General features: G+C 44.7%; 1 protein-coding gene across 2 annotated transcripts in view; it reads left to right on the forward strand.

The window, feature by feature from the left end:
- The first annotated feature begins 4,516 nt into the window (after positions 1 to 4,516).
- CRIM1 (cysteine rich transmembrane BMP regulator 1) overlaps positions 4,517 to 27,208 on the forward strand; it is a 204,006-nt gene continuing 181,314 nt past the window's right edge. Inside the window, exon 1 of one of the 2 annotated variants that reach the window (XM_061168559.1) lies at positions 4,517 to 4,876. In XM_061168559.1, the coding sequence (XP_061024542.1) occupies positions 4,546 to 4,876 (331 nt within the window). In that variant the 5' untranslated portion in view covers positions 4,517 to 4,545. The remainder of the gene's footprint in view (positions 4,877 to 27,208) is intronic. The other variant, XM_061168558.1, reaches the window with a different exon arrangement.

Consider the following 27,208-nt stretch of genomic DNA (forward strand, 5'->3'; position numbering starts at 1 on the left):
AAAGGAGAACAGCAATTTTATCCACACTGTGCCCTGTGTGGTTGGTCCTCTGCATTCTGGTCTCCATGTTACAGAAGGGGAAACAGATTCAGAAGGGATGAGCAAGGGAGACAGGATCCTAGGCCAAACCTTAAAGAGAACCTCTGTTCTGTGCACATCCTTGCCAGCTCTGAAGCAGCTGCCATACATGGGCGGGGCAGATAAGACAGGAACTGCCTCCCCCTTAATAAAAATGAGTCCAAGTACCAGGTTCAGAGCCCAAGATCAGACGCTTAGCCCCCAAACTGGGGATTCTATGTCACTGAAATTGCCTAAGCCTAGATAACTGAGAACCCATGCATAGCTGATCCCAGTTGAGGGGGAGCAGAGAGGTGGGGGGAAGAGGGTGAAAGGAGTCAGACTTGCTGTTGTCCTGGTTTCTTCATAGATTTTTCTAGTACGTATGCAACATCTTTATAAAACAATGACACTTTTTTTGCAACTCAATTCTAAGAGTCTGTGTATCTGACTCAAAAGATAACTTCTACATTTCTATTTTAGTTTCAGGAAGAGAAAACACGCACAGCAGGCACCTCCCAGAGTTGACTACAGTAGAGAGGCTGGGCTAGACATCGTATCTAAGGAGGAGGGCTCTAACGCTGGCAGTCTGTCTATTGCCCTCTCATTTCCACTTACTGCTAGGCCCCCAACTGGGCACTTTGCTTCTCAGACATTTTCAACAATTTAGCAAACCCCTCCCATCCGACCCCCACAATGGCCAATAGAGGGCGGACTTTCTCTTCTTCCAGACCTCCACCAGCCACATATTCTGATTCCTTTTCCTTTCAGACCTGTGGGTTTTTTGTTTTTTCCCCAGTTTGGAAGACTCCCTCCTGCCCCAACCAGCCATAGTGCTTTTTTTTTAAAAAGAGGTATTTCCTAAAACCAAGAGAGAAGGGCCACAGACAGAAATGTTCAAATATCTTTTTGTTTGTAATTCTTCCATCCCTCTGTCAACTCACTCCTGCATGCGTGCATTCTTATAAGTCCTGGCCTCTCCAATGAGCTGACAATCTAATGGGGGTGAATCAGAGCTATTTAGAGAAATACTTAATACAACATATTTATTTATATATTTTATTTATATATATATAAACATTTGTAATATAACATGGTAAATGTTATAAGCAGAAGTACTTATAAAATGTTATAAAATGGCTAAGGGAATAAGCTCAAGATGCTTCCCAGAAGAGGAGGCATTAAACCATATTCCGTGTATACTTCTAACTCTTACATTTGTACATGCCTTTCAGGGTCTATGTAATCCCTCCCAGTCCTCTTTCTCCCTTGACCCCCAGTGGTCATCATGTTGGGCCCACCTAACCTCTTCTGTATCCTTAGTCTGGTTTCTGAAGATGAGGGAATCCTTTTGTGTTTGAGCCCCAATCTCATTGCCTTGGCTTCTGGCCACCTATGGTCCCTCCTAGATCCCAGAGAGGAAACAGCTATTTCATAACTGAGCTCCTAGTTCACACACTGGTTTCAGATAAGCTGCCAGGCCCTTGCAGGTTTCTTATTTGCCACTAGTTATAGGCTTTAAGGAACTATGCTTGTTTTCTCTTTTGTTTCTCTATTAATTCTATGGCAAAGGACCACATGTAACTTGAATTTTCTCAGCTATTACATCCAACTTAGTCTAAGAGTGACTTGAATTCCCATGAGAAGTCAGACTATCACCTGTGTCTATCTACCTTGCAGGAGGTTCTACCTCTGGAATCCCAGGAACGATGGATTGTCTACATTGTCCCTTGCCTGTGTTCAATCTCTAGCTTTCCCTAACCTTTAATATATTGCCTTTAAAACTAAACAAACAAAAAAGCAAGACCATGGCAATGATTATTACTCTCTTTTTTCAACCTACTGTAGCTTTCTCACTTCTGTATTTTTTTACATTGCCTGACCTTGGCTTTTCCTGTTGAGTCCCACAATGTTACCCGCTACATTTTAATAATGTCTTTATACTTGCATTTGAACAGAAATATAGATAACCTCCTCTGCAAGAGTGGAAAGGGCCTTTTAACACAGCTCAATGATGACAGTTTGTTGGCAAATCCCACAGTGGAGTTCTGGTGCCTTGTTGGGGTACAAGAAACAATCATGTTTAACAGTGTTGTGTTTTATTTTTCTTAAATTTTGCTAATAGAATATCTAGCATATTTTAAATGATTTTACTATTTAATACTTATAATTGTAGAACTTTAGGGTATGAAAGGAGGAGGTCATCTAACCTGATGTCCTACACAAATGCAGGAATTGTTTCTACAACCTCCCTGGAAACTAGTCATCTCGACAGCTCTTTAAATTCTTCCAGAAAATGGGGTGCTCACTCCCCCCTTTCCACTTTTGAATGTTTTCTCTATTACCCTCTGATAATCAGTGATAATTAATGAGCCTCTTCCCCTCCTCAGGACAAAGAAATTTGATTGGAGAAATGCTTAGTTTTCTGATGCCAGTGACTGGGGAGTATTCCACTGGTATCTTTGGCGTTTCCGTTTAGGATTAGAGTGGTTAAACCAAAATACTTAGAAGAAGTATAAATTAGTTCTGCAAACATAAGATGTCAAAGGCATCTTTGTTTCTTTTCTCCTTACACTGCCCTGCTATTAGCTTTGGGTTCATTAGTCACGATTTTCAGATCCACTTGGCTGCCACCTTCCTGCAGCCAGACCATCTTGGATCAAAAGGTCGGCTGGCCATTCCCATCTCACACCTGCCACAAGATCTGATTTTTTTTTTTCCCCACACTGATCCAAGTCACTTTTTGTTAACTCACTAATATTATTGACCCTGTAACACATCCTGTGAATGGTGAGCCATTACAGAGCCTATCATTTCGAGAAGATTTTCTGACAGCTACAGATGAGAAACAATCCCCCACACGATGCATTTTGCATCACTTCAGCTGCTTCTTTACTTGGTTTAACACAAAGAACATCTTCTTTATTAGCACATTCACAATAAATGAAAAAATTGAGACCCACCACTTTTGTCCGTGAGCTTGGGGAAAAAAGGGGCAATGTCAGATGACATTAATGATGCATGAGATATGCAGGTCTAGTCATGTCAAGACTTGTAGTAATCCAGTATTCGGCCTTACTCAAGGGAGAAAAATTTACGTCCACTTTCCATTCGCCCCCTCCCTTAACGTAGCACCTCGGCAAAGACTGCAGAGCGACAAAACATACAGGATGTGCACAGTTAAAACGCAACTCAAGCTACAGCGGCCCCCAACAGTCCTCCCCACCCCACCCCCCGGAATAGTTACCTAGACCATTTAAAGCACTTAATTAATTCACCAGCAGCTTCGCTGGAGGCGTCTCGAGCTTCCCGAGACTCCATTACATAATATCTTTTACAAAGTCTATTCCCAGCTCGAGTGGAAGATGGATTCTCATCCAGTTTTGCGGAGGTTCCATGCATTTGCTTCCCTTTCCCGGGGTTCGATCCGGCGGGTGCCCCAGCCAAGGGCTGCAGCAATCCCCTCGGCCCCGAGCTCCGGGTTCCCCGCCCCTCTCCGAACTCAAAGCCGGCCCCAGAGGTGCAGCCGTCTCGCCCTCGGGGCTCCCAGGCCAGCCACGGTGGCCCCGGGGCTGGCGGGCACTCGGGACGCCGCGACTCTTCGCAGCTTGCCGGGTGCGCCCGGAGCCGCAGCGCGCCGGCGATGCCCGAGCCGCAGAGGCGCGCGAAGACTCGGCCGCAGGGCCGGCTCTGTGCGCCGGGATCCGGCAGGCGCAAAAGGAGGAGGGGGAGGCCTGGAGGAGGAGGCGTGCGAGGGAGGAAGGGCCCGGCCGCCGGGGAGGGAGGGCGGAGGAGGGGGGAGGGGGCCGGCCGGACCGGGCGGGGTGGGGGGGCAGCCAATGAGCGGCGCGCGGCACTGAGTGGGGGGGGGGGGGGCGCGGGTTGGGGGATGAGGTAGGATGGGGGAGGGCGCAGCCGGAGCGGCCGAGGCTCGAGCCATAAACAAGCGCCCGGAGGAGCGGCGCAGGACTGAGGCGAGCCGGGCGCGCGGAGCGGACGCCGCGGACCTTCTGCTGCGCCACCGCGCCCACTCGGCGGCTCGGGAGGCGGGGACCGGCCCGGAGGCTGCGCCGCCGCCGCCACCGCCACCGCCGCGGGGCCGACCGACGCGGAGGAGGAGAGGGAGGAGGCGCCGCCAGCCGGGGCTGGAGCCGAGCGCAGCCGCCGCCGCCAGAAGTTTGGGTTGAACCGGAGCTGCCGGGAGGAAACTTTTTTTCTATTTTCCCCCTCCCTCCCGGGAGGAGGAGGAGGAGGGGAAGCCACCGCTGGCGCCAACGCTAGTGGGCTCGGGGTCGGCGCGGCCCGCAGGGGGGGCGGGGGCCTCGCCCCGCGAGGGGAGGCGCGCCCCGGGGGCCCCGAGGGGGGCGGCGAGGACCGCGGGCTGCGGGTGCGGCGGCGGCGGCGGCGGCGCGTGTGCCCCGCGCAGGGGAGGGCGCCCGCCCCGCTCCCGGCCCGGCTGCGAGGAGGAGGCGGCGGCGGCGCAGGAGGATGTACTTGGTGGCGGGGGGCAGGGGGCTGGCCGGCTGCGGGCACCTCCTGGTCTCGCTGCTGGGGCTGTTGCTGCTGCTGGCGCGCTCCGGCACCCGGGCGCTGGTCTGCCTGCCCTGCGACGAGTCCAAGTGCGAAGAGCCCAGGAGCTGTCCCGGGAGCATCGTGCAGGGCGTCTGCGGCTGCTGCTACATGTGCGCCCGCCAGAGGAACGAGAGCTGCGGCGGCGCCTACGGGCTCCACGGAGCCTGCGACCGGGGGCTGCGCTGTGTCATCCGCCCCCCGCTCAATGGCGACTCCATCACCGAGTACGAAGTGGGCGTCTGCGAAGGTACGGCCGCCAGCCGCTGGCCCCCTCCCACCTGGCCCGCGCCGCCCCCTCGGCGCTGGTTGCGCCGAACAAAGTTTGGCCGAGACTTTCCCGAGGAGAGAGGGCTCCTCGGGAGGAGGGGCGCCCGCCACCCCCGGGAGAGAGCCCCGCGTCCCTTGGTTCCCGCTCGCTGCTCCCCCTGACGCCTGGCCAGCCGCGGGCGAGGTTGGATTTCGTGGGTGGGGGCCGGCAAGTGGGGGATCGCCCCTGGCCGCGCACAGACGCGCACACGTGTGGCCCATCCGGCTGGGGCTGGGTGGGGAGGCCCGGCCGTGCGCCCGGAGGTGAGGGTGCAGCGGGCAGGGGGCACTGCGGAGGCTGTGGCGAGCCCCTCGGGGAGTCCGGCCCCTGCCGCCCTCCCCGCACTAGCGCAGTGTGGAACCGAGTGCTGCACCGCGTCCGTGAAAGTCCATTTTCTGCTGGCGGAGGAGACGTGTCTCTAGCTCACACTCCCTGTGTGACTCTTTTATTATTTTTTCCTTGCGCTTTTCCTTCACCCCCTTCCTCCTCCTGCGCATATAAATCAATTTCAGCTCCGGAATATGTCAGCCCAGGGGAAGTTACATACGGTGGTTACTCATTTGTTTGCCTATTGAAAACGGTCAAAGGCTTTCTCTCCTGAATGAAGGGGCGGGGGCGGGGGCGGGGGCGGGGGGCTGGCACCTAGGAGTGAAAAGTTGTTTCTATTAGTTGCTGCTTTTTAAGATCAGATATCCGCGTGTTTCCGATCGTGTTGCCGGTTCCTTCTTTTTGTGTTTAATAACGAGGATTGTTCTGTTGGTTGCTGCACTTAAGTATTGTGCACCATGGTGTCTGACGGAGGGAGAAAGATTAGATTAGTGGAGCCTCCCTCCTTGGGAGAACCACTGTTGATGGGTGTCGGCCTTAAGCCCTGACCGCCGGCCTCGGCCTCGGGGTGCCTGGTGAGGTTTGGGGTCTAGAGAGACGCAGTGAGTTCTTTTTATTTGGCTTATACCAAATTAAAAGGACTCAGCACCAGTTAAAAGTGGGATCCCTGCTTGGGCTGACGATGGGGAGAGATGCTGTTCTGGGGCATCCTGGTGTATGAGCAGAGCGCAGCAGCCTTACTTCTGGAGGAACGGAGAGGAGGAGGGACAGGCGCCCTCTGCCCCGTCCCTTCCTTAGTACTCACAGCCTGCACGCAGGAGACCAGGGCGGGGTTTATTCTGAAGCATCCTTATGTGTGTATGTGTGTTTATTGTGCTGGGATACTGAGAAAGGAGGTAGCAGCCTTAAGGATAAAATGGGTCTGTTAAAAGGCTTCCATTCTGTGGTTTTCTTTACACACACGCATATTCATTGATAACTGCAGTTTTTAAAGTTTGGACAGTTCTGGAAAGTCAGGAAGGCCTTTCTGGTTTGGAGGCTAGTGGGAGGCTAGTGGGCAGTAATGAGTGAAGGGAACTCTTGGAGGGAAGTGCACCACTGCACCCTTGGGTTAGAAGAGTTTGTTTGCCTCAAGTACAAAAGCCTCTCACCTGGTGTTAAGTCCCATAACGTTTTTATTTCTCACAAGAAGAAAAACGGCCAGGAGATTAACTTCTGATACTATTTTATGTGTTTGACTTTGGGAATTCTGAATGAGTTGGACGAAAAGATGCGTCTTTGAACCCTGCCACTTGGAGTGTGTAATTTACTTAAGCCAGCCTCCCATAAATCTAAAAAGAACAAGCAACCTGAAACAAGGTTAAATGTGGTAGAAACTGGTCTGAGAAGGACTTGGGAAGGTTCTAAAGACTCCTAACCCTTGTTTTGTTTCTTCATGATAGATTTCTGGTGAAGGAAGTGTGGAGCTCAGGGAACATTCATGGTAATCAAGTGTTTTGGCACCAACATTCTGGTATCATAGTATAGAGTTATTTTGGCAGTTTGTTGGTGAGCGTTTCATTCCTCTGAAATGATGCGATCCCTCATAGCTTCGTTTCTTCTGGTAACACCCCACGCACTTGGTATTAGCCTTGAAAATGCTTGGAAGTATTTATTACCGTGATGATATCTCATTTAGTGTTCTCTAGCAACACTTTCCATCTAGCCAGTCTGTTTTCAGCTACCAAAACTGTGTGCTGAGGGCTTTTTATTTTATTTTGCTTTTTAGAACTCTAAAAGCAGCAGTCAAGTTGCACTCTAAATCCATGAACTCAAAGAAGGGCAGTGTTACCTAGCATGATATAATGGTTGGATTTAGACAGCTATTTCAATAGGGTGTCTAAAATTCCAAGAATTTTCACTTTACTACAAGATTTATGGAAAACAGGATGTCAGTGGCCTTTTTTCTTCCTTCTTTTTAAGAATTAGAGGAGTCATTCCATGGCCGTAATAATCTAGAAGGTGCTTTCTCTTTTGTTTTTCTGTTAATTGGCAAGAAATTTCTCAGTGGCCAGTGTTTCCCTCAGTTTCCATTTTTATTCAGAAATTCACACATAACTAACAGAAATAGGAATTGATACATTTTATTCATGCTGAAGTCTCTTTTGCTGCAATTTTTGCACTAAAATGACCCCTACTGGTTGTATCTGTTAATGAAAACTCTTTTGAAAACTTCTTATTTAATAGACTACACTGAGAAAACATATAGCATGGTATAGAAGTGTTATCGTGACTAATCTACCTGCTTTCGACTATGTAATTTAAATACAAATTACATTGCTCTATTTACCAACTTGCAGTAATTTTTATTTGTATCATTCCCCATACTGGCTTTGTGAGGGAAAAAAAAACACACAACAAACACATGTTTTCAATTGCAGTTCACAAAGTGAGTTAGGTAAATTGGGGCAGAAATGAACCCCTTCCAAATTGTGGCTCCCTGCCTTAGGTTTTTAAGGCACACTGGCCCATAGTAGGCTCCCAGTGAATGTGCATTGAATACGTGGATGAACAGTCTTCTCCATAGAAAGAACACTGAAGAAAAAATATTTTCTGAAAGTTAAATGACGTGAAGGGTGAATCATGTGACACATACACTTGGACTTCTTTTCAGCATCATTTAGATCATTACTAAGTAAATCCTGACTTACTTATTCCTTAAAAAAATTACTTTTGGCTACATGCATTATTAAAGTTGAGCAGGGAGCCAGATACCTACGTTCTTCTCTGCTCTGTCTATAAAGTGCTTTCTGGCCCCTGGGAAGGTACAGATCCCTTTCCCATTTCCACTGATTTGGTGAGTCTTCCTGTTGCCCTTTGCAGCTTCCTAAGTGGCCTGCTCCTTGGTTAGGCTGCCTGCCTCTAGGTAAATCGCCTAGAAGCCAGACAAATAAGTTTGGATTCTGAACTCCTGAGGGAGAAGACTGGGTGGGAGACCTCTTTGGGAGATCACAGACAGAGTTTTGAAAACCTACTGAAGTGGGATTTTTCTAGGAAGAATGTTTTTTTAAATTATTTATTTATTTATTTATGGCTGTGTTGGGTCTTCGTTTCTGTGCGAGGGCTTTCTCTAGTTGCGGCAAGCGGGGGCCACTCTTCATCGCGGTGCGCGGACCTTTCACTGTCGCGGCCTCTCGTTGCGGAGCACAGGCTCCAGACGCGCAGGCTCAGTAGTTGTGGCTCACGGGCCCAGTTGCTCCGCGGCATGTGGGATCTTCCCAGACCAGGGCTCGAACCAGTGTCCCCTGCATTGGCAGGCAGATTCTCAACCACTGCGCCACCAGGGAAGCCCCTCTAGGGAGAATGTTTGATTGACCAGTGAGGATTATATTTGGAGATGAGGGGTGAGGACCATTTTTCCTCCTCTGTGGAATAGGTCAGTATGCTTCTGTAAGGGGTGGGGTGGGGCTGGGGGAGCATGACCAGCCTTCTCTAAGTAATGAAAAGGCAGCAGTGGCTTGAGTTTGACAGTTTGTGAGAACAGAGTGATTTGGAACCTGATGGACACTATGGAGCGGCTCTGCTCTGAGAACTTTGTATTAGAGCCAGGTGATCGCTATCACAGATAAGCACCAATTTTTTTTTTTTTTCTCCCAGTGGTTATTTACTCAGTGGCTTCACGTTTATGGAACTGAACTTTCCGTGTTTTCAGTACTGCCATCCTAAGAACCATCTCTTTCAAAACACAGCCCTCCTTTGATTTCCCCCAGGTATTTTAACTTTTCTTCCCACCCACTTCTCATGGGGCAATGAGTAGAACCGAGGATGTGGGCTGGGTACTTAGAGCAAAGAATGGAATGTTGTTTTCTGAAACTGTTGGCGTTAGAAGGTTATGGTTTCTTTTCAGTCACTGGAGATGGTGGCTCCTTGGAAGAAGGTTTGTGGAGGACCTGAGGTGAGCAAGGCCCAGAGAGCAGGCTCTAGGAGGCCAGGGAATGCACCAAACCATTTGGTTGTGCACTGGCCACAGATCTCCTCTCATCCCTCTGTAACGTAGGACTTAGAGTTAAGAGTCCATGGATTTTAATTTTTACTAATTAAATAGAAGAGGGGACGGGAAAAGTTAATACTCCTGTACTGGCGTTAGAAAAATTTAAAAAACCAGGGCTCCTTGTTTTTGAGGAAGGTGTTCCAGTTTCCATCTCAAAAGTCTTTAGCTCTTAGATGCCAGGGACGGAAGCAAGCAGAGGGCCTATAAAATCACGTTAATACCGTATGGGAAGAGGAACCAGTGTAAGTAAACAAGGAAATAATTAGTTCTTCCCCAAAGTAAATATTGACAAAACATGGAGAGACTATTCACCGCACTTACACAAATGACAGGACTTTGTGACCTTCACTTTGACTGTCGAGCTTACAGAGCCCTCACTGTCGTTGAGGAGTCCAGTCACATAAAACACTTGGCAAAGGACAGATGAATCGCATAGCACCAGAAGGGCAAAAATAGCAAGTCTGGAGATTTTGCTGCCATTAACACGTATTTAACAGTGACTGGGAAAATCTATAAGCAGTATGTTGGCAGTGCAGTGGTGAACATACAGGTTGATTTATTGTAATAAATAATATTATTTATTATTAATAATTTATGAAGAAAACTGTCTGAATAATCCTTAGACTTCACATTACGACTGGCATTACAACCAGTTGTAGGAGGTATTAGTGATATGGTGCAGGTTTCTGTGTTTGGTGTGGCTTGCTTAAAATGCAATGATCTGGATGAACAAGGGAACATTTTGGGGAGGCAAGGGACAGGAATTTTGAAGTTGGGGGGAAATAGATAAAACAGATGACCCTAAAAAGATAATGGAGTGGGAGGACTAAAGAATGACAAATGGGAGAAGGGAAAAATATTGAATTCATCTTAGGGCAACTATGTCATCCTTTGAAGAATAATCCAAAACACATTCCAGACATTAATTGTGAAATTCCTGAAAAATGTGGGTGTGTTTAACGTCTTTCAGGCTATGGCACTAACATGAGAGATGGCAGTGCCGCTTTAGTGTGTAAATACCACTGGGTAGGAGATGGTAGATGACTGGAAGGTAAATATATTTGGTGAAGCAGGGTTCCTGTAACACCGTGTTCCGCAAGGCACAGGCAGTGTGAGGGCTTTGGAGACACCCCCCAGTAAAGCTCAATTAATTATTTGAGGAAGAAACAGTGGACTAGCCAAGCGTGCATGAATAACAAACTGAAAGCCTTCCTTCTCAGAGGTCGAGTTCTCCAGAGCTGAATTTTTAAAGCTCTCACTTCTCTCTGCATAGAAATCACTCACTCATTCATTGATCTACTCTGTTCAAGGCCTTCTGCTGGGGTGGGGGTGGGGGGCTGGGAAGCCTGGGGACCTCTCAGACCTGTGCCCTACTCCAGATACTCTCTTTTTTTTATAAACTTATTTATTTTATGTATTTATTTTTGGCTGCGTTGGGTCTTCGTTGCTGCGCGCGGGCTCTCTCTAGTTGCGGCCAGCGGGGGCTATTCTTCATTGCGGTGCGCAGGCTTCTCATTGCAGTGGCTTCTCTTGTTGCAGAGCACGGGCTCTAGGCGTGCAGGCTTTGGTAGTTGCAGCACGCGGGCTCAGTAGTTGTGGCGCACGGGCTTAGTTGCTCTACAGCATGTGGGATCTTCCCGGACCAGGGCTCGAACCCGGGTCCCCTGCATTGGCAGGCGGATTCTTAACCATTGCACCACCAGGGAAGCCCTCCAGATACTCTTTTAATCAAGATAAAGAATGAGGCAAGACCTTCAAAAGGCTACATAAGTTCAAGCCAAGTAGAACTGATTTCTCAGGTCTGCATATGATTAGTTGGTGAGGTATGTGGGTAAAATTTGTTCTAGGAATCACAGGATCTGAGATGATCTTTTCAGGCTCTGGTGGCAAAGCTGAAAAGGAGAATTCAAATTCCAACTAGGTTCAGAATTCGGAGTCAGAGCTCCCTTTTGGTGGGGGAAGGGATCCTACCCATTCTCAGAGCTTTTGCGATACATATCAGGTGTTTCCCAACATCTAAGAATGAGGCTGCATTCTTAACGCTCTACCAGCTGTGGTTCAAAATGGCAAGTTTCCTTTTGGGAGTGATTTTCTCTTTGTTCTAGTTTGTTCCACTAGGCAGATGAGCGTGGGCAGTGAACTGAGAGGTGTCAGTTTATCAGCATCTCCTGATTTCACCCACTCTCTGCTACTTGTTCTGGCCAGTTAGCCTAATCAAATCATGGAAAACCTCTGTGTTTGGACAAGACCTCGTCGGTCTTGCCGACAGGACAGAGGGGTGGTTGAATATACTTAAAGTTAAGAATGCCCTTGAGGTAAATGCTGGTAAGTGTTCATTTTGGGCCCACATGAAAAAAAATCAAAAGAGATTCCTTTTTCTTCTGCAATTACTAAGTGAACAGGGTTCAATTCCTTATCTCCCTCTCCCAACCCCAATTAATTCTCTGTGAGAAATACTTATACCTTGATCCAAGAATGTAATGGTTAGAAACTTAGCTTCTGGGGTCAAATCTGCACTCTGCTTCCATGCATCTTAAGTTTTCTCATCTGTTTAGTAGGGTTAATAATAGGGTTGCTATAAGGACTCAGTGAAGGAATCCCTATGAAGCACTTAGAAGAATGACTAGCACGTGGTAAACAGCAAAGCTACTAACCAGAATAAGTAAAATAACCGATATGGGCTCATTGTCTTGTTCGGTTTAATCCTCATCTACCTCAGTACCTGATCGCAAGGAGTTTGGGCTCTTAGAAAGAAAGCGAATTATTACTGAGTTCAGGTCCCCTCCTACCCCAACACCGTAAATGCATTGAGTTAAAAAACTTATTTAAAGGCCTCTGAAGCTATTTGCTACCTTTCCTCCTGATGCCCATTTGTTACACTTGGTCTAAATAATTTCTACAAAATTTGTGTATTTGGGATAAAACTAAAGAGGGAGGAATCTGAAATTTTTTGCATTAAGTTGTAAGAATTGTAAATTTAACCATTTATCTGTGGACTAGTATTTCATTTGGGGAAGGAGGAGCACCTAAACTCACACTTATCAGCAATGTGCATTTTCCTTCACATTTTATTCTGGAAGAAGATTTTGTTCCTAGCTCCTGAATTGTCCATACTGCTGGTCAGCACAGGATTTGGCCTGGCTGGAGCTAAGGAAACAGCCTGTATTGCTGCAGCTCACCTGTCCTGGCAGTAGGTACAAACTAGGCAAAACCAGAGGTCAGGTGTTTAACCAGGCCATTCCTCCGTTCTCTTTCTAGCCCTACCTGTTTCCCTGCCATCCTCCTTCCATGAATATTTACTGAGCAGCTGCCGTGGCTCTGGTCTTTGTGCTGAACTCTAGTGATAGCACGGAACTTCTCTAAGCCTGAGTTTCCCAGCTGTGAATAGTAATAGGTACCACCTATGTTTTCTCTGAGGATTAAATGAGATACAACTGTGCTTTTGAAATGTTCATGTGCACACAAATCACCTGGGGGATCTCATTAAACATACAGGTTCTGATGCAGTAGGTCCAGATGGGGCCTGAGATTCTGCATTTCTAATAAACTCCCACGTGATGCCAATGCTGCTGATTGCAGGACCACATTTGAAGTAGCAAACAGCTAGTGCCTGTGAAACATGTAACACGAACAGGGCGTATAATAAGAACTGATAATGTTACCTGCTAGTCTAATAATTAGTTTTCAACCAAAATAAATAGGATAGGGGCCCTGCTTTCACAGAGGCTGTGGTCTGAAGGTAGATAGTGACAACTGGGACAGTCCATTGTAGCCCAAGACAGTTCCTTACAGCTGGTAAGCCCTGAGATAGGAAGTGCTGAGCATCTTGGGGGCAACGAAGAGGGGCCCTGACTCCAGCAGTGACTACCAGGAAGGATTTAGCGGGGAGCAGCAGCAAGCCAGGCCTGGGGGTCTCTTTTCTTCCCTCCTCCTTCTCACTCATCTGTGCAGGATGTTTTAGGAAAAAGAAAATAGGCCTTGGGGCCGGACAAACCTGTGTTGTTTTTTTTTTGATTTGTTTTTTTAAAAAAAAAAATTTATTTATTTATTTGGCTGCATTGGGTCTTAGTTGTGGCACATGGGCTCTTTGTTGCAGCACGCAGGATCTTTCGTTGCAGCCGTGGGCTCTTCCTTGCAGCGTGTGGACTTTTCTCTAGCTGTGGCGCGTGGGCTCCAGAGTGCGTGAGCTCAGTAGTTGTGGCACACAGGCTTAGTTGCCCCGCGACATGTGGGATCTTAGTTCCCCGACCAGGGATCGAACCGCATCCCTTGCGTTGGAAGACGGATTCTTAACCACTGGACCACCAGGGAAGTCCCCACACAAACCTATGTTTAAATCAACTGTGTTCAACTGTGAACAACCAGCTTGCTTAATTGTTTCGGGCTTCAGTTTCCTCATCTGTGAAAATGGAATATTAATAGCTTTTATCAAGTAATTACAGTTAGGGTTGGAGAGAATTATTACCTATATTAAATATATATATGATTACGTGTATGTGTGTTGTGTATATACATGTATATACACACAAAAATATATGTAATGGCCAGTATAGTACCTGGTACCAAATAGATTTTTTTAAAAGGTAGTTAATGTTCTAATTTTTCTAATTTCCATTCTATTTTTTGTCCTTTCTCATTTTTTTCTTTGTTAGCTTTCTCTCTCTATAAGTTTAAAAAAAAATCTTCTTTGCGCATTGACCACACTTAACTAAATCTCTTCGACAGGGGACTTCAAGAACTATGGTCTCCGGTGTTTGTCAGAGAGAAAGGGACTGTGAAGCATTAAGAATGAGGGGCGTGAGTCCAGGGTCTCTGGGCCAAAAAACCCGTCATTGGTTTGATCCAGTATGACTGTAATTCTCAGTCCCTTTAGTCCTTCAGGAGAAGGTGGACATCTGCTCTATTTTGCAGTTTGAATCCTTACTTCCAGAGAGCTATTTCAAATAAATATTTTTTTAAAAGGTGACCTATCTTAATATGGATGGCATATGGTTTCATGAAAGTGCATTAAATTTCATTTTATTGTTAGAAGTTTTGTGTGGGTTTCCAGACATGGCTGGAGACATCAGAGACCCCACGGAGCATCGCCAAGGCAAGGCAAGTTGGGATCCTGAGGTTCCAGAAGGAAGCAGCAGCCGGCCCGCCAGCTCAGAGACCAGGGCAGGCATGGGAATGAGCAGGAGATGGTGCGCAGCCCAGAGTGCATCTGCGTTGCTTTTCTTGATCCAATGTGTCCCATCCATCTTTCATGTGGACTAATACTGCAGCTTTACTGTGGATTTGCATTGTGGTTTCTCTGGAGAGTCTGTGTGTGCTGCAGTGGAAGGCTAGAAAAGAGCGCCTAGAATGAAGACACCTGACGTTCTTGTCTCTCTGGTTCCTAGTATAGGTGTGGTCCCACTTCAGGAAGACAGAACTGTGACTTTTCCTTCATACCTGGTACTAAGTATCATGTTCATCCAGTAAATATGGGCTGAGAACTCATAAGGCAAATGCTTTATATTGGCTGTTATGGAATAAGGAGAAAGAAACATAATGATAATGTAGTCCTTGGAATCAGTAGTTTACAACTCTTTATTTTCTTCTTGACAACCAAACCTTATTATCACACAATAGAAATTGAATTTTTTTTTAAACAGAAACTCTCTAGTACCTTTCATTGCAGTGCTTCATCAAGAGTGTTGATATTCAAACATGTAACCTACAAGATGAGATAAACTTCCAAATTTCAGAGTTTTGTTTAAGTATGTTTGTCACATCCAAAAAGAACACCTTCATTTTGAAATATCCTGGGAACACTGGTTTTATGAACATTTAAGAAAGAAAATTAAGTGTCCATTGTATTTTAAGGTGTTGTCGTTTTACATTTCAGGTTCCTCAGAAGAGAATCTGAAGAGTCTGCTCTTTGGAAATTTTAGCTGAGTCCTTAGCAACCGGCCACTCTAGCTATGGCAAGGTTTAAAAAAAAAAAAGGTATAGGCTGTAACTAGAAACTGTGCCTATCTTATTTAGCATTTCAAAACAAAAACCATAAACAAACATCTCAGATTCAAAACAGAAAGGAATTTCTGGCAGGGCACAATGAAACCTGAGCCTGCAAAGTCCTGGTCTACAAGAGGTAACTTATTTAGCATCTTATCCAAAGGCCACAAGCAAAACAGTTCACAACTGTGATAAAACAAAAGGCATCTCAACATTGGAGACTTGTGATACCTCTTTTTTTTAAGACTCCAAAAGACCTGCCAAAATAAGGTAAAACTGTCTTGAGAAAGTGTGGCCTGAACTGGACTTTCAGTATTAAGAATTAGTTGGACTACTTCAGACCCATAAGGTGTGAGGAATCGTGCATACAGGATGTGTGGGCTTGGTCCCCTCAGAGTGTGTGTTTATAATTGTGCAGAGGCAGGGCATTCCATCATCTTGTCAAATGCAGATCTTGAAAACCTTCCCTCACTTTCCAGAGTTGGGAGCTTTGCCTTTTTAAAGGCATGGGCATTTACATTCTGAGGGAGGAAAAGGGGATAGATTTTAGACAGTTTTATCTCTGAAAGCCAAAGTCTTGGAAGGATTTTTAAATGTTTGGAGAAAGATTGGGTATGCTGTGTGTTGTCCAGAAATACTGAGTTCTTAGGTTTCAGACAAGTTTTAGGAAAATTTATTACCATGTCTACGACATTAAAATGAAAGGCCAAATAAATTTCCATATTTTCATCAAAAGAATGAATGGATTTGTATAGATCCTCACTTGTTGCAGGAAGGATTTAGGGCTGCTCAGAAAAGTAAACTTTGCAAAATTCTTGTACATGAGAGTAGTATGATTAAGGAGAAAAAAATAGCCGTGGCTTCCGGATCTTCCTTCATCCCCTAGTAGCCCGGTTACTGAAATAAAACCTCCTCAGCTTCCCTTGACTTGACTTTGCCTTAATTTGTCAAAAGAGAATTAAATAGTTACCTACCTAAAGGCAGGGGAACTGAACCAGATGATATCGTAAGGCCCTTCTAGTCATAAGATCAATGTTTTTATGACCTAGAAGTGCTGGGCAAGAGTCAAATATTACCTTGTGTTTGCAAAGCCAGAGAAGAAAAAAGTGGTAGTGTCTACATGACTCTTTGCCAAGTGCCCTAGACGGAAGGGCTTGGAGGAAAAGATCAAGAGTTCTCCCGCAGTTATGTTTATTGTGAGGCAATGGAGACAGCAAAACATAGTTATCGGGAAGTTAGTAACATCTTTTGAATGCCAGCGATCTTTAAGCCTTATTAACTGTGGCCTAGTCTGGATTCAAGGTAGAGCTTATGCCTCTCTTCCATGTCTGTGCTGACCTGCTGCCTTCACTCGTTCTCCATTTTCTCATTTACTTCATTAGTTATTATGACTGAGGGAGGTGACAGATACTACAAAGGGAGAAGCTTGAGCAAAGACAGGCCAAAACTTGCCCAAATTCACATGCTTATTTCTGCCTCTGACACTAAGAGAGAGTTGAGTAATTGCTGTTCTTCCTAATACTGCAGGCAGCAGCCAAATTCTCAGCATTCTTTTACCTTTGCTGCTGTTTTCACTTGCCAGGGAGTTTCCTTAAGGAGCAGCTGAATTTAAAGAAACATAACAGTGATCATGCATGAAAGGAGGGGCCCTGGCTACATGGGCACTTGCGTGCCTTATATTGGGAGGATGAAACAGATGAGACTCTGCGGAGGGACCTGCTGCTACCACAGCTCCCTTCCCTCTGTATCCCTGAGCCACAGGACCAGAAAGCTCTCTGCGTGTGTGCAAGATGGCAGATCTTCAATAAAGATGTTTCAGGTTCAGGCCAACCATGAAGCTTGGAAAGTTGTCTCTTGGGGTCTAGAAACTTCACCCTTCCTATGCATGTTGTCCAGCGGCAGGGTGTTGTGCTGTTAGGTGGTGTGGACCTGTGGTTCTGAAACTTGATGTAATACGTATGATTCTAAAGAATGCGATGCTCAGCCCAGCCCGCGGTGTGTACCAGCAATCAACTTGCTGTGCCTTGTGGATATTACATTTTTGCCAAGAGCAGCCTTCCAGAATGAGGTGCTAGTTAATTCCAGTCGGGCATTTATTCGTTAATAAGTTTGCTGAACACTAAATACTCCATTTGGGAGTATGTGACAGGAGAAAACTCAGCAGCTAATTATTATGTAGATCTCTTCCATGATTCTCAATTTCAATTACCTAAGCCATCAATCCCTAGCAATGTGAACTTATTTAATTTTTAGTTTTCTATGACATTTTGCTTTTTGCTCCCAAAGATTTCTTTTTGCTCTAATCTGTAGAACTTCTATAAGTTTATTAATAACTGGGTAGACATTTTATATTGTTAAATGGAAAACACTTCTAGTGGAGTACTATGGCTTGCTCTGTCTTTCCTTCTTCTTTTTTCTTTTTTAAAGATAATATTAAAAGTTAAATCCTGTTCCAGGTCGTCTCCTCTCCCAGGGTAGATTTCTGGATAGCTAGTGGTGGTGGCCTCTGAAATAGCCATTGAGGGGTGCGGGGTATTCATTTACTAATGGGAGCTTTTGACTAAAGAGCTTCTGCTTTACTCTTCTTTGCTGTAACAATAGGTCTTTACTTGGTTTTCCTCCCGCTTGGTTGGTGCATATTAGCTTCAAAACTTTTAAATTGTGGGGACAGGAAGAAAACTCTGAATGCCTGGGGCCCATCACTTCTCTCTGGGAAGCAGCCGGAGGGTTCAGTGTGCATCTGCTGTCCTGAGAGTGTTCTAGAAGGTCCATTTGGTATCTCCCATGCCCAGGTCTTTGTGCCGTGGTTTGGCCCTCCTCCTTTCCTGGTGAATCCCTGCCACGACCCAGTGCGGCTGGGTCTCACGTGCCCTGAAAGCCATTGGAAAGGCATGCGTTCCAGCATCTTCCCCTTTGCCTCCACACCCTCCCCAGCATGGCTGCATGCAGCTCTCTGTACATAATCCAGCTATTAAGAGAAGTTGGTGCCAAGTGTCAGTTCCTCGGTGAGGCCCCTTCCAGTAATGGTGTCTGTGCTAACAGACTGGCAGAGGCGTCTGTAGCAGTGTTTGGAGGGGGGGCAATGTTTGCCAGTACATAAAACTCATTTGACACTGTGGAATATGGTGCTGTGGGTCAGAAAGTGATAAAACTTCATAAAACAAGGCTCTTTACAAAGTTGTGGTAGACCTGCTGGCTTAAAAAGATGTGCCCAGGATGGTAAAATATATCCGTAGCATCAGCAACTGGCCCCTGGTCCAGTTACAGATGTGACTTTGAGAGACGACAGGAAGTTGTGATAACTCCTGTATGCCTTTGGATGTAGTATGTGTGCGCGCGTGTGTGTGTTCAGTTGCTGAGGGCACAACACAAAGAATACTTTGCACTGTATTACGGATATGCTGAGAAGAGCTTCCATGCTTCAAGCAAATTAAGTGTATTATCTACTCTGTAGATCAGCAAACTGAAAACGACTTCTTAATAAATAAAGATGGTGCATTGTTTTATGACATTAAAAAAAACAATTTTAATTAAAATGCTTTGGCTTTTAAACTGCCTGGTTAATTGGGATAGCTATCTGTGGACAAGTGGAGCTCAGGAAAATGACTGACTTCATTTCTCGGTGATTGGGACAAAAGTTTTATTATCCTTAAGGCAATGTGGGGTGATTTATAGTAGATTATCACTAAACATAGTTTCTGGCCTTACACAGCAAGTTTAGATGCAGGAAGGAAAAGCAGAAATTTAGGGTAAGAAATGGAACACCTCTGTAGGGGAAAAAAAAGGGAGATAAAAGAAGCCAGAGGTGTGTTTTGTTGGAAGGAGATGAAATTATATTTCCAAAGGCTATGCTGGGAAAAGGTGAGCCCTCAGAAACCAAGTTTGACTATCTCTTCAGGAAATTGTATTCGATGCTTTGGAAAGAGAAAGGAAAAAGACTCTCTGCCAATAGAGTTCTGGAAAACTTGAGGGAGATAAAGTATTTACATGCTTTAATAACATAAAACACGTCCAAAAGAAATATATAATTACAGCTACATTTGGCACTGAAAATAGTCCATGTATTATATTTTTTAAACTGTGTGTGACTGTGTGAGCGTGTACCTTTGCGTCAGAAATGCCTGGGTGATACTATTTCTTGAGAGAATGGAAAAGTAGAAGGTATCAAGAGCTACCAAGAGAGAAACCATGAAGGATGACTACCAGGAAAGAAGGAACAGTGAGCTTTTTTTCTTGTCATATGCATAATGATGCCAACTTTACTTTATTTTTTTTTTTTAAATAATCTTAGTATAATAAGCATTTAACTTCCCGTAGAGCCTTAGTAATTTGCATGTTATTACTAAAAGCCCACAGGTAAAGGAAAATTAGACTCCTAAATTCAGTACCTGACTATAGTTTATTTCAAGTTTATCTTGGACAGAGACCCTTTGAGAACTCAGGAAATTAGGAGGTATGTTTGACATGTACTTCCTAATATATATTGCCACCAAAGGTGTGGAGGCAAAGCAGCCACTGGAAAATTGATGTGGTGTCGGCTTTCAGATTCCCCAGAGTTATCTTAACATCCTTCAAAATGTGTTCTCATCCTCAGCCTCTACCATTTTATGCTGCTTCTTTTGTGAAGCCTTCCTGCCCTGCCCAGGAAAAAATAATGCCATCCTCCCAGACCTCCCCGCCTGCCCAGGGCCTGTAAATAGCACTTTCTCCTTCCCTTGTTATAGCACTTTTCACACTGTTAGAGTTCAATTTCTGTGTCCCGGCCTCGTTTTGATCCCCTTGAGTGCCAGGATTGTGTGTTATTCTAGCGCTTGGCACACAGGAAGAACTCAATGAGCATTTGTTGACTAAATCTAGACTCAAGGTCATCCAAGATATTCTGTAGAAACTTTTCTATCTGAACTATTTGGTCTGTATTGTGGAAACTGAAATAGATGGCACTTACCTGTAAAGAGACTCCCAGGGGGAAGTCATATTATTGGCAGAAGGCAGCTCGAAACTGTCCCATGTCCTCTCCTTCCCCTTTTCCCCCAAATCATTCTTAGAATTTATTTTTTTAAAGTTTGCTACGAGGGGTTAGTTTCAGCTGTATTTATTTTGGCAAATACTTAAAAGTAATTTTTATTTGTGGGGACTTTTCTTCTTTCCAGTTTGTCATAAAGGTGTCATCTTTCATTCACCAAACCTTCATCCGCTTGTAAGAATTTTCCTCATGGGTGGCTGCTTATAACCTTCTTACCGCCAGGGATCTTGTGTGGAGCAGTTGAGATGTTATGGTGATCAGCTGCTTGTAAACAACTGATAAACAATTATGAATTACTTTATAGACACAGTTCAAGTGACCATATGAATAATTGATGATGATAAAACAGACTTCCGATTTCTCAGCGAATCCAGGATTGCGTCTAAGACGTGAATGTTGACGAATGAGGAGGGAGTTTAATTTAACAAACATGTATTGAACACTTAGTCTGTGAGCTGTGCCAGTGCATGACACAGCCTGTTTACTGCCCCAGGTGATCTGCACATGTCCTCAGGAATTTAACTGTACAGCTTCTTTGAGGAAGGAACTCCTAAGCAAACAACATGAGGGTGGAAGTGTGTGACTGTGAATAATAAAAATGCCTCACAGTGGTTTTGCACAGGAAGTCCGTAGGAATGCAATATAAGGAATTTAAAAAAGCAGAATCCCTTTTGGATTTACTCCAAACCCTATGACTTCAGGGACTGAGGAATTCTTGATGACTAATGGCGGGAGTCCCAACTTGTTATTGAGCAGTGTGGAGTTGTTTTTTCCTTCAGCGCTAGCCATGAACTCATTGTTTGTTTGTTTACTTTTCTAAAGGTCTGAAAGTGGTTTGTAAATTCAGACAGTGCAACAGGAGACACTTAAGGATACAACAGCAAATTACAACCTTTGGGTGATACATTTGGCACTAAGCTTTTCAACTGGGAGAGAAGAGAGGTTTGGCCAAGATAAAGTATACAGGGTCCTAGACAACATATATACAGAATTATCTTGGGTATAAGCTCGGGCCCCCAAACCCCCCCCTTTTTTTTTTTTAAACAGCTAGGTTTTTTTTTTTTTAATTAATTAATTAATTAATTAATTTATGGCTGTGTTGGGTGTTCGTTTCTGTGCAAGGGCTTTCTCTAGTTGCGGCAAGCGGGGGCCACTCTTCATCGCGGCACGCAGGCCTCCAACTATCGCGGCCTCTCTTGTTGCAGAGCACAGGCTCCAGACGTGCAGGCTCAGCAATTGTGGCTCACGGGCCCAGCTGTTCCGCGGCATGTGGGATCTTCCCAGACCAGGGCTCGAACCCGTGTCCCCCACACCGGCAGGCAGACTCCCAACCACTGTGCCACCAGGGAAGCCCCCCCAAACCCTTTTATCACTTTAGTGAATGTGCCCAGAGAGCTCCATTCTCTGAGGGCAGGTTTAATTTTGATGTCTCTGCTGTGGCGTGTCCTTTCAACTTTCCCGCCTTTAAGATTCTCGTCTCACAGCCTGATGGTAATTGTTTATAATGCGGGTGTCATGAATTGGTGGCTTTCCAGTAACTCACTTTAGAGCCTTTTGTTCTTCACCACTGGTTGTTATACAGTGGTGGAATGGGGAGGAGGGCAAGCTGGAACTGATTGCTAAGTGAAGTTATAATGCTTAGCTGGCAATGAAAAGCGAAGATTCGAAGCAAGGTAATTTTTTGAGGGTCCACTTGATTTTCCGCTAACTCTTTAAAAATATTCTTTTTAACTTTCATATGGCTTCATTACTGTTGAAAGTTTAGAAGTCAGCTCCCAGACCCTGGGGGCAAGTATGTTCTCCTTGAGTGTTGTCTTCTCTTCCACGTTATCAGCAGGGGGAGTATTTGACCTAATGGTGGATGCTGCTCAAATCAGAGATGTGTGCCTCTCAAAACCTGTGGTTCCTTGGTTAATGTGAGGTGGTGGGTGAAGGACCCAGAGCTGTTCTTGATGCTAGAATGACACATTTACCCTCAGTCTTTATCAAAATAAATGAATGGAGGCAGAGGACTAGGAAACACACTTGAAGGAGGGGAGTGCCCCTCTGGTCATAAGCCAAGGTAAACAGTTCTTGTAACTGAAAAGTAGACTTCCTGGAAGGCAAGAACCAGAGAAGAGGGTGTGAAGTGCAACCAGCAAGTACCATTTTCAGCCATATAGATAGCTGTGTTGCTCCGAGTCCTGAAAAGAACCTCACAGAGCTATTGGAGAGAAATCAGTTTCTTGAACCAGACTCTCACCGGCTGTCATGCCTATAGTTGGACCCAGAGACAGCACTTGGGGAGAAAAGGTCACACTTGTGCTAGAGAAAGCAAGCAGATGGGGCTCTTTGAGGGGTAGAGACTAAGTCATCCGTGACCTAGGGGAGCCTTGCAGGGGAGCCTGTGGACTGACGGCGTTCAGTGGGCAGGCTGCTAGTGTGAGTGTAATTTAGTGTTAATGGAAACAGTCTTCCTGTCTCTTGTTACAGTAGAAAACTGTCATTGCAGTGGACAGCTGTGCAGACATTGCAAATTATATGTGCACATACATCCATACATGCAATGTGCAAACATGTAAAAAAAAAATCCTCATGGGGTCAGTGTTCGTGTTCTGATGGTCTCTATGTCCATTCTTCTGTGATGATAGCATTTTCTTCTAATTGGAGCTGTTAGGTTCTGTTAATTCCAACAGAAAAAAAAAATTCTGTGTGTGGCCATTATTAGTTAATTTATATAAATAAATATTTGTAGATTGACTCCTTAGCAACTTACATAAAGCTGTGGGCATCTCGCCCCTGTGTCTTCTCTTCTGCAGTTAATAAGGTCCTCGTCAGGTTTATGGTAGCTGATGTCCTGCCCTTGCCATGTGTCAAGAAAGGTTAGACCATCAAAAGGACTGATGCAGAAACTCCCTAGAACTTTTCATACTCAGAGATTCTTGGAGCTTAGTTACATGGGGGAAAAGGTCTTGTCTTGTAAAAAGAGACCCAAATCCCTTTAATGATCACTCAGAGGTGTTACCTGAATTTCCTCTCTGTAGTTTTATTTCTTGAACATCTTATTTCCCATAACTAAGCTACGTGTGTTGGGACCAAATATTAGGTCCTTTGCTTTCTTTTTAAGAAAAGTATTATAAAGGCAACATAACTTTACTAGACAGTTGGGAAACAGAGAAGAGAAACAGTGACCCAAAATGCTCTTATTACAAATAGAAGAACTAGTTGTGTGTTTTTATATGTATACCCTGTCTAGTCTTCCTCTCTCTCTATATATATATTTTATCATACATCTTATATCTTGCTTCTTTCCACTTAAAACCCAGTCTGGTATTCTTCTATATACATAATGTTTTAATCACACATCTTTTTAAAAATTTTTATTGGAGTATGGTTGCTTTACAATGTTGTGTTAGTTTCCATTGCACAACAAAGTGAATCAGCCATACACATACAGATATCCGCTCCCATACAGACTTCCTTCCCATTTAGGACACCACAGTGCGTTAGGTGGAGTTCCCTGTGCTATACAGCATGTTCCCATCAGTGGTCTATTTTATACATCGTATCAATAATGTATATGTGTCAATCCCAGTCTCCCAGTTCCTCCACCCTGCCCCTTTCTCCCTTGGTATCCATACATTTGTTCTCTGTGTCTGTTATCACACATCTTATGTTTTGCTTGTTTCCACTTAAAATTATACCAAGTATATCTTCCTATGTTGCTGTATAGACCCTATTATTACAGTGTCAGCAGATTAATCAGATATACTGACTACAGCTTTCTACTTCACTTCCTTTTCCCCCTTTTTTTCAGGACTATATAAAAGGCAAGAAGGGAAAAAAAAATAGTCATTCAAGGTGAATTTAACGGAAAATTCTTTGTAATCTTAATTTGTTTTCATGAGTGCCTAGGCTCTCCAAGCAGATGACCACAATTGCCTCTTGTCCCCTTACTAAGGATCTGACCACTTGCTCCCTGTGCGTGCCGTCCTTTGTTGTCTCAGGCTTGTGGCATGAGGACCGTGGCCCTTCATTGTTCTGTCTTAGATCCTTGCTGCCACCAGGACTGTGCTGACTTCTGAGGACACTGAAGCTCTGTAACGTTTAGTAATGACTTGGTTTTGTGCAAATAACCAGCCCACTGGGTAGAGACATTTTAATTCTGTTGCTTTTTTGGTAGTGCATTATTGGATTACAACTGTTTATTTAGTGTGAAAAATGGATATAATTAACTATGCCCTAAGTAGGGACTAGATATTTACTCCAAGATGAATTTGCAGCCTTTGTGCTTTGCATGCCTGTGACATAGGCTCTTGTTACTGACGATTTTATCTGAGGATTTGAAATAGTTGCCCACTTCTACCAGAGGTACTAGAAGTTATCCAGCAAGGCACACATATAACACGTCAAAAAACTTGGATCATTTTCTCAATTAAGTTTGTTGAAATTCTATCAGGGAAACAGACTTTTTTTTCCTTGTATTATTACTGATGATATAATATTAATAAATAGTTTCTGCAACTCAGATACTGGTTTCACATTCGAAAGGTACAGATAACATCTGTCATAATATTTCAGATTCATTTCTGTAATTTTTTAAATTTAAAACTAAAAATTTTCAGTTGTGCAAGCAGTATGCAGAATCAAATCACCAGGCTTCAGATATATTTTATATAAATTTTAAGTGCTTCTTAGATCATCAAAAGGAAGACAAAAATTGGATTACTTCTTTAATATTAAATTACAGTTTCTGAATTACAAATTTTTGAAAATTTGTAAATCATGCATGATATATACCAGTCAACATATTTCAATCCAGAAAGCACTGGACATTTACCTGACTGCTTGTTAGTTGGAGAGAGTACCTGTTCAGTCTTCTTTAAGCCACAACATATAGCAAAGCAATGCATGTGCACAACTAGAATTTAACAAATACTTTTTGTATGGTCATATTGATCTAAAGTAAAAGAGTACACTTCGTATTGAAAAAGTAATTTGAAGGTGAAATCACATCGAATTTAATAGTTTAACCTTGGATATTTGTGGAATTTTAGTTATATCATGGGACAATAACATTAAAGTCAACAAGTGTGTAAAATTTTTTTAAAAATTACAGCACAAAGTTTAATAGATATTTACATTCAACAATAATAAGCAAATACTTGAGATCTGCTACCACCACCAGAATATGTGTGCTGAAATTGTGTCTCCAGGATGAATATAAAGAGGTGTGGGAAGGCTGACTACTCTTGGGGAAGAGGTTTGGGACGGGGGGGTGGGGAGGGTGGCCGGGTAGCTCCTGTCGTAACCAATTTATAGAACTTTATTTGAAGGTGGGAATCAATAGATTGCCTCCAGGGCTAAACAGTTAATCATTAATCAGTTGATCTTTATTATCAGCCAAAACTGCTTGTGATTTCTTTTCAGAAGCTTCCTAACAGTATGATTACAAATGTTTAAATCAGTGGATAATGAAATTGACGTGTGTGCTCCTTGTCGTCATATGGTAGAGAGTAAGCCTCTGTGTTCAGAGGAATGTTCCAGCAGTGCGTTGAGTGCTAGCACAGTGTCGCTGGGCTGCGTTTCCTTGCTCACAGAGCCCTGGAGCTTGGCCAGCTTGGATGAGTGGGAGGAGCACAGGTTTGGGTTTGAGAGCCCTGGGTTTATTTCTGGCTATTGCGATGTGAGACTGTGGGAGAAGTCATAAATAGACTTTGAGGGAGGTTGTAGACTCAGGTGTTCTCGCCAGGGGTAAACGCTGGATATATTTGTTTATGGATAGGTCTGTTTATAGCTGCTTCACGCTTTTACCTCTCAGAGTTGGTGCTTCCAAGGGGCGAAGCTCAGTGTCTGGATATCGTTGGGTGGGTGTCTCGAAAGTCTCCCCCAATGCACCAGTCATGGCCACTCTGTTCCCTTTCTTTCTGTACTTGTAGTGAAATAACTAACTTCCTGACCTGCCATGCGACTTGATTTTTTTTTTTTAAAGTAAGAACACTAAGCATCTTGGGAAAAGACGGTTGTGTAAATACTAGACACATATAGCATTTGGGGCAGGAGTGGTGGGATGTGGGGCTTTATGGCTCTGTGTGTATGTCTCTGTGTATATATCACCATCTCCAGTGCACCCAGAGAGAGCAAGGGCGGCAGCTCCGGAGCCCCTGAGCTCCTCCTGAGTCTTTTGTCTCTTTGTGGATTGGTCACTGATTCCCTCCGTGCAGGTTCTGAATCCTTTTCCCTTGCCTCCGCCCATGTGGGTTCAGGAAGGCTCACATCCAGCTGCTGCCCTGGGTCCACCCCCAGCCTTGCACACAGGTGCTCTCTGCTGTCAGGAACTTGGGGACACTGCCCAGCCAGCCCGGCCACAGCCCTCCTCATCCTGGGGCAACTTGCCTGCCTTCTCTGGTGGCACTGGCCTCGCTCCCTGTTCTGGCCCTGCCTCCTCGGCCCTGTTGCTTGCTCTCCAGACTGTGAATCACCCTAGACTTGGGGCATTTTACCCGCCTGAAGGGCTAGCATGCATTGCTTCCATTTGTCAGGGAGCTTTAGGGATGCAGTCTTAAACACTGCCCGGAGGAAATGACTTCCTCAGGAGAAATTTAGATAATAAGTTCCTTAAGGAGAAACCATGTTTTATTAATGAGAGGCAGTATTGTATACTAGAGGGAGTTCTGGCTCTGAAGTCAGTTCATAGTCCCGCCTAGGGACTTGCCTGATGCGTTACCCTGGCCAAGCTACTTGACCTCTGTGCACAGTTTCCATCTGTAAAATAAGATTGTTACGAGGAATCCATAGGGTTGTTATGAGGAACAACTAAGTAGATTCATTTGTGTAAAGCACTTGAAGAGTGGCTTATACATAGAAAGCACATACTGAATGTTAGTTGTCATTGTATCATCGGCATTGAACGCGGTGGTTTATACATAAT

Source organism: Eubalaena glacialis, chromosome 14, assembly GCF_028564815.1.
Source record: "Eubalaena glacialis isolate mEubGla1 chromosome 14, mEubGla1.1.hap2.+ XY, whole genome shotgun sequence".
In the NCBI taxonomy this organism is placed as follows: domain Eukaryota; kingdom Metazoa; phylum Chordata; class Mammalia; order Artiodactyla; family Balaenidae; genus Eubalaena; species Eubalaena glacialis.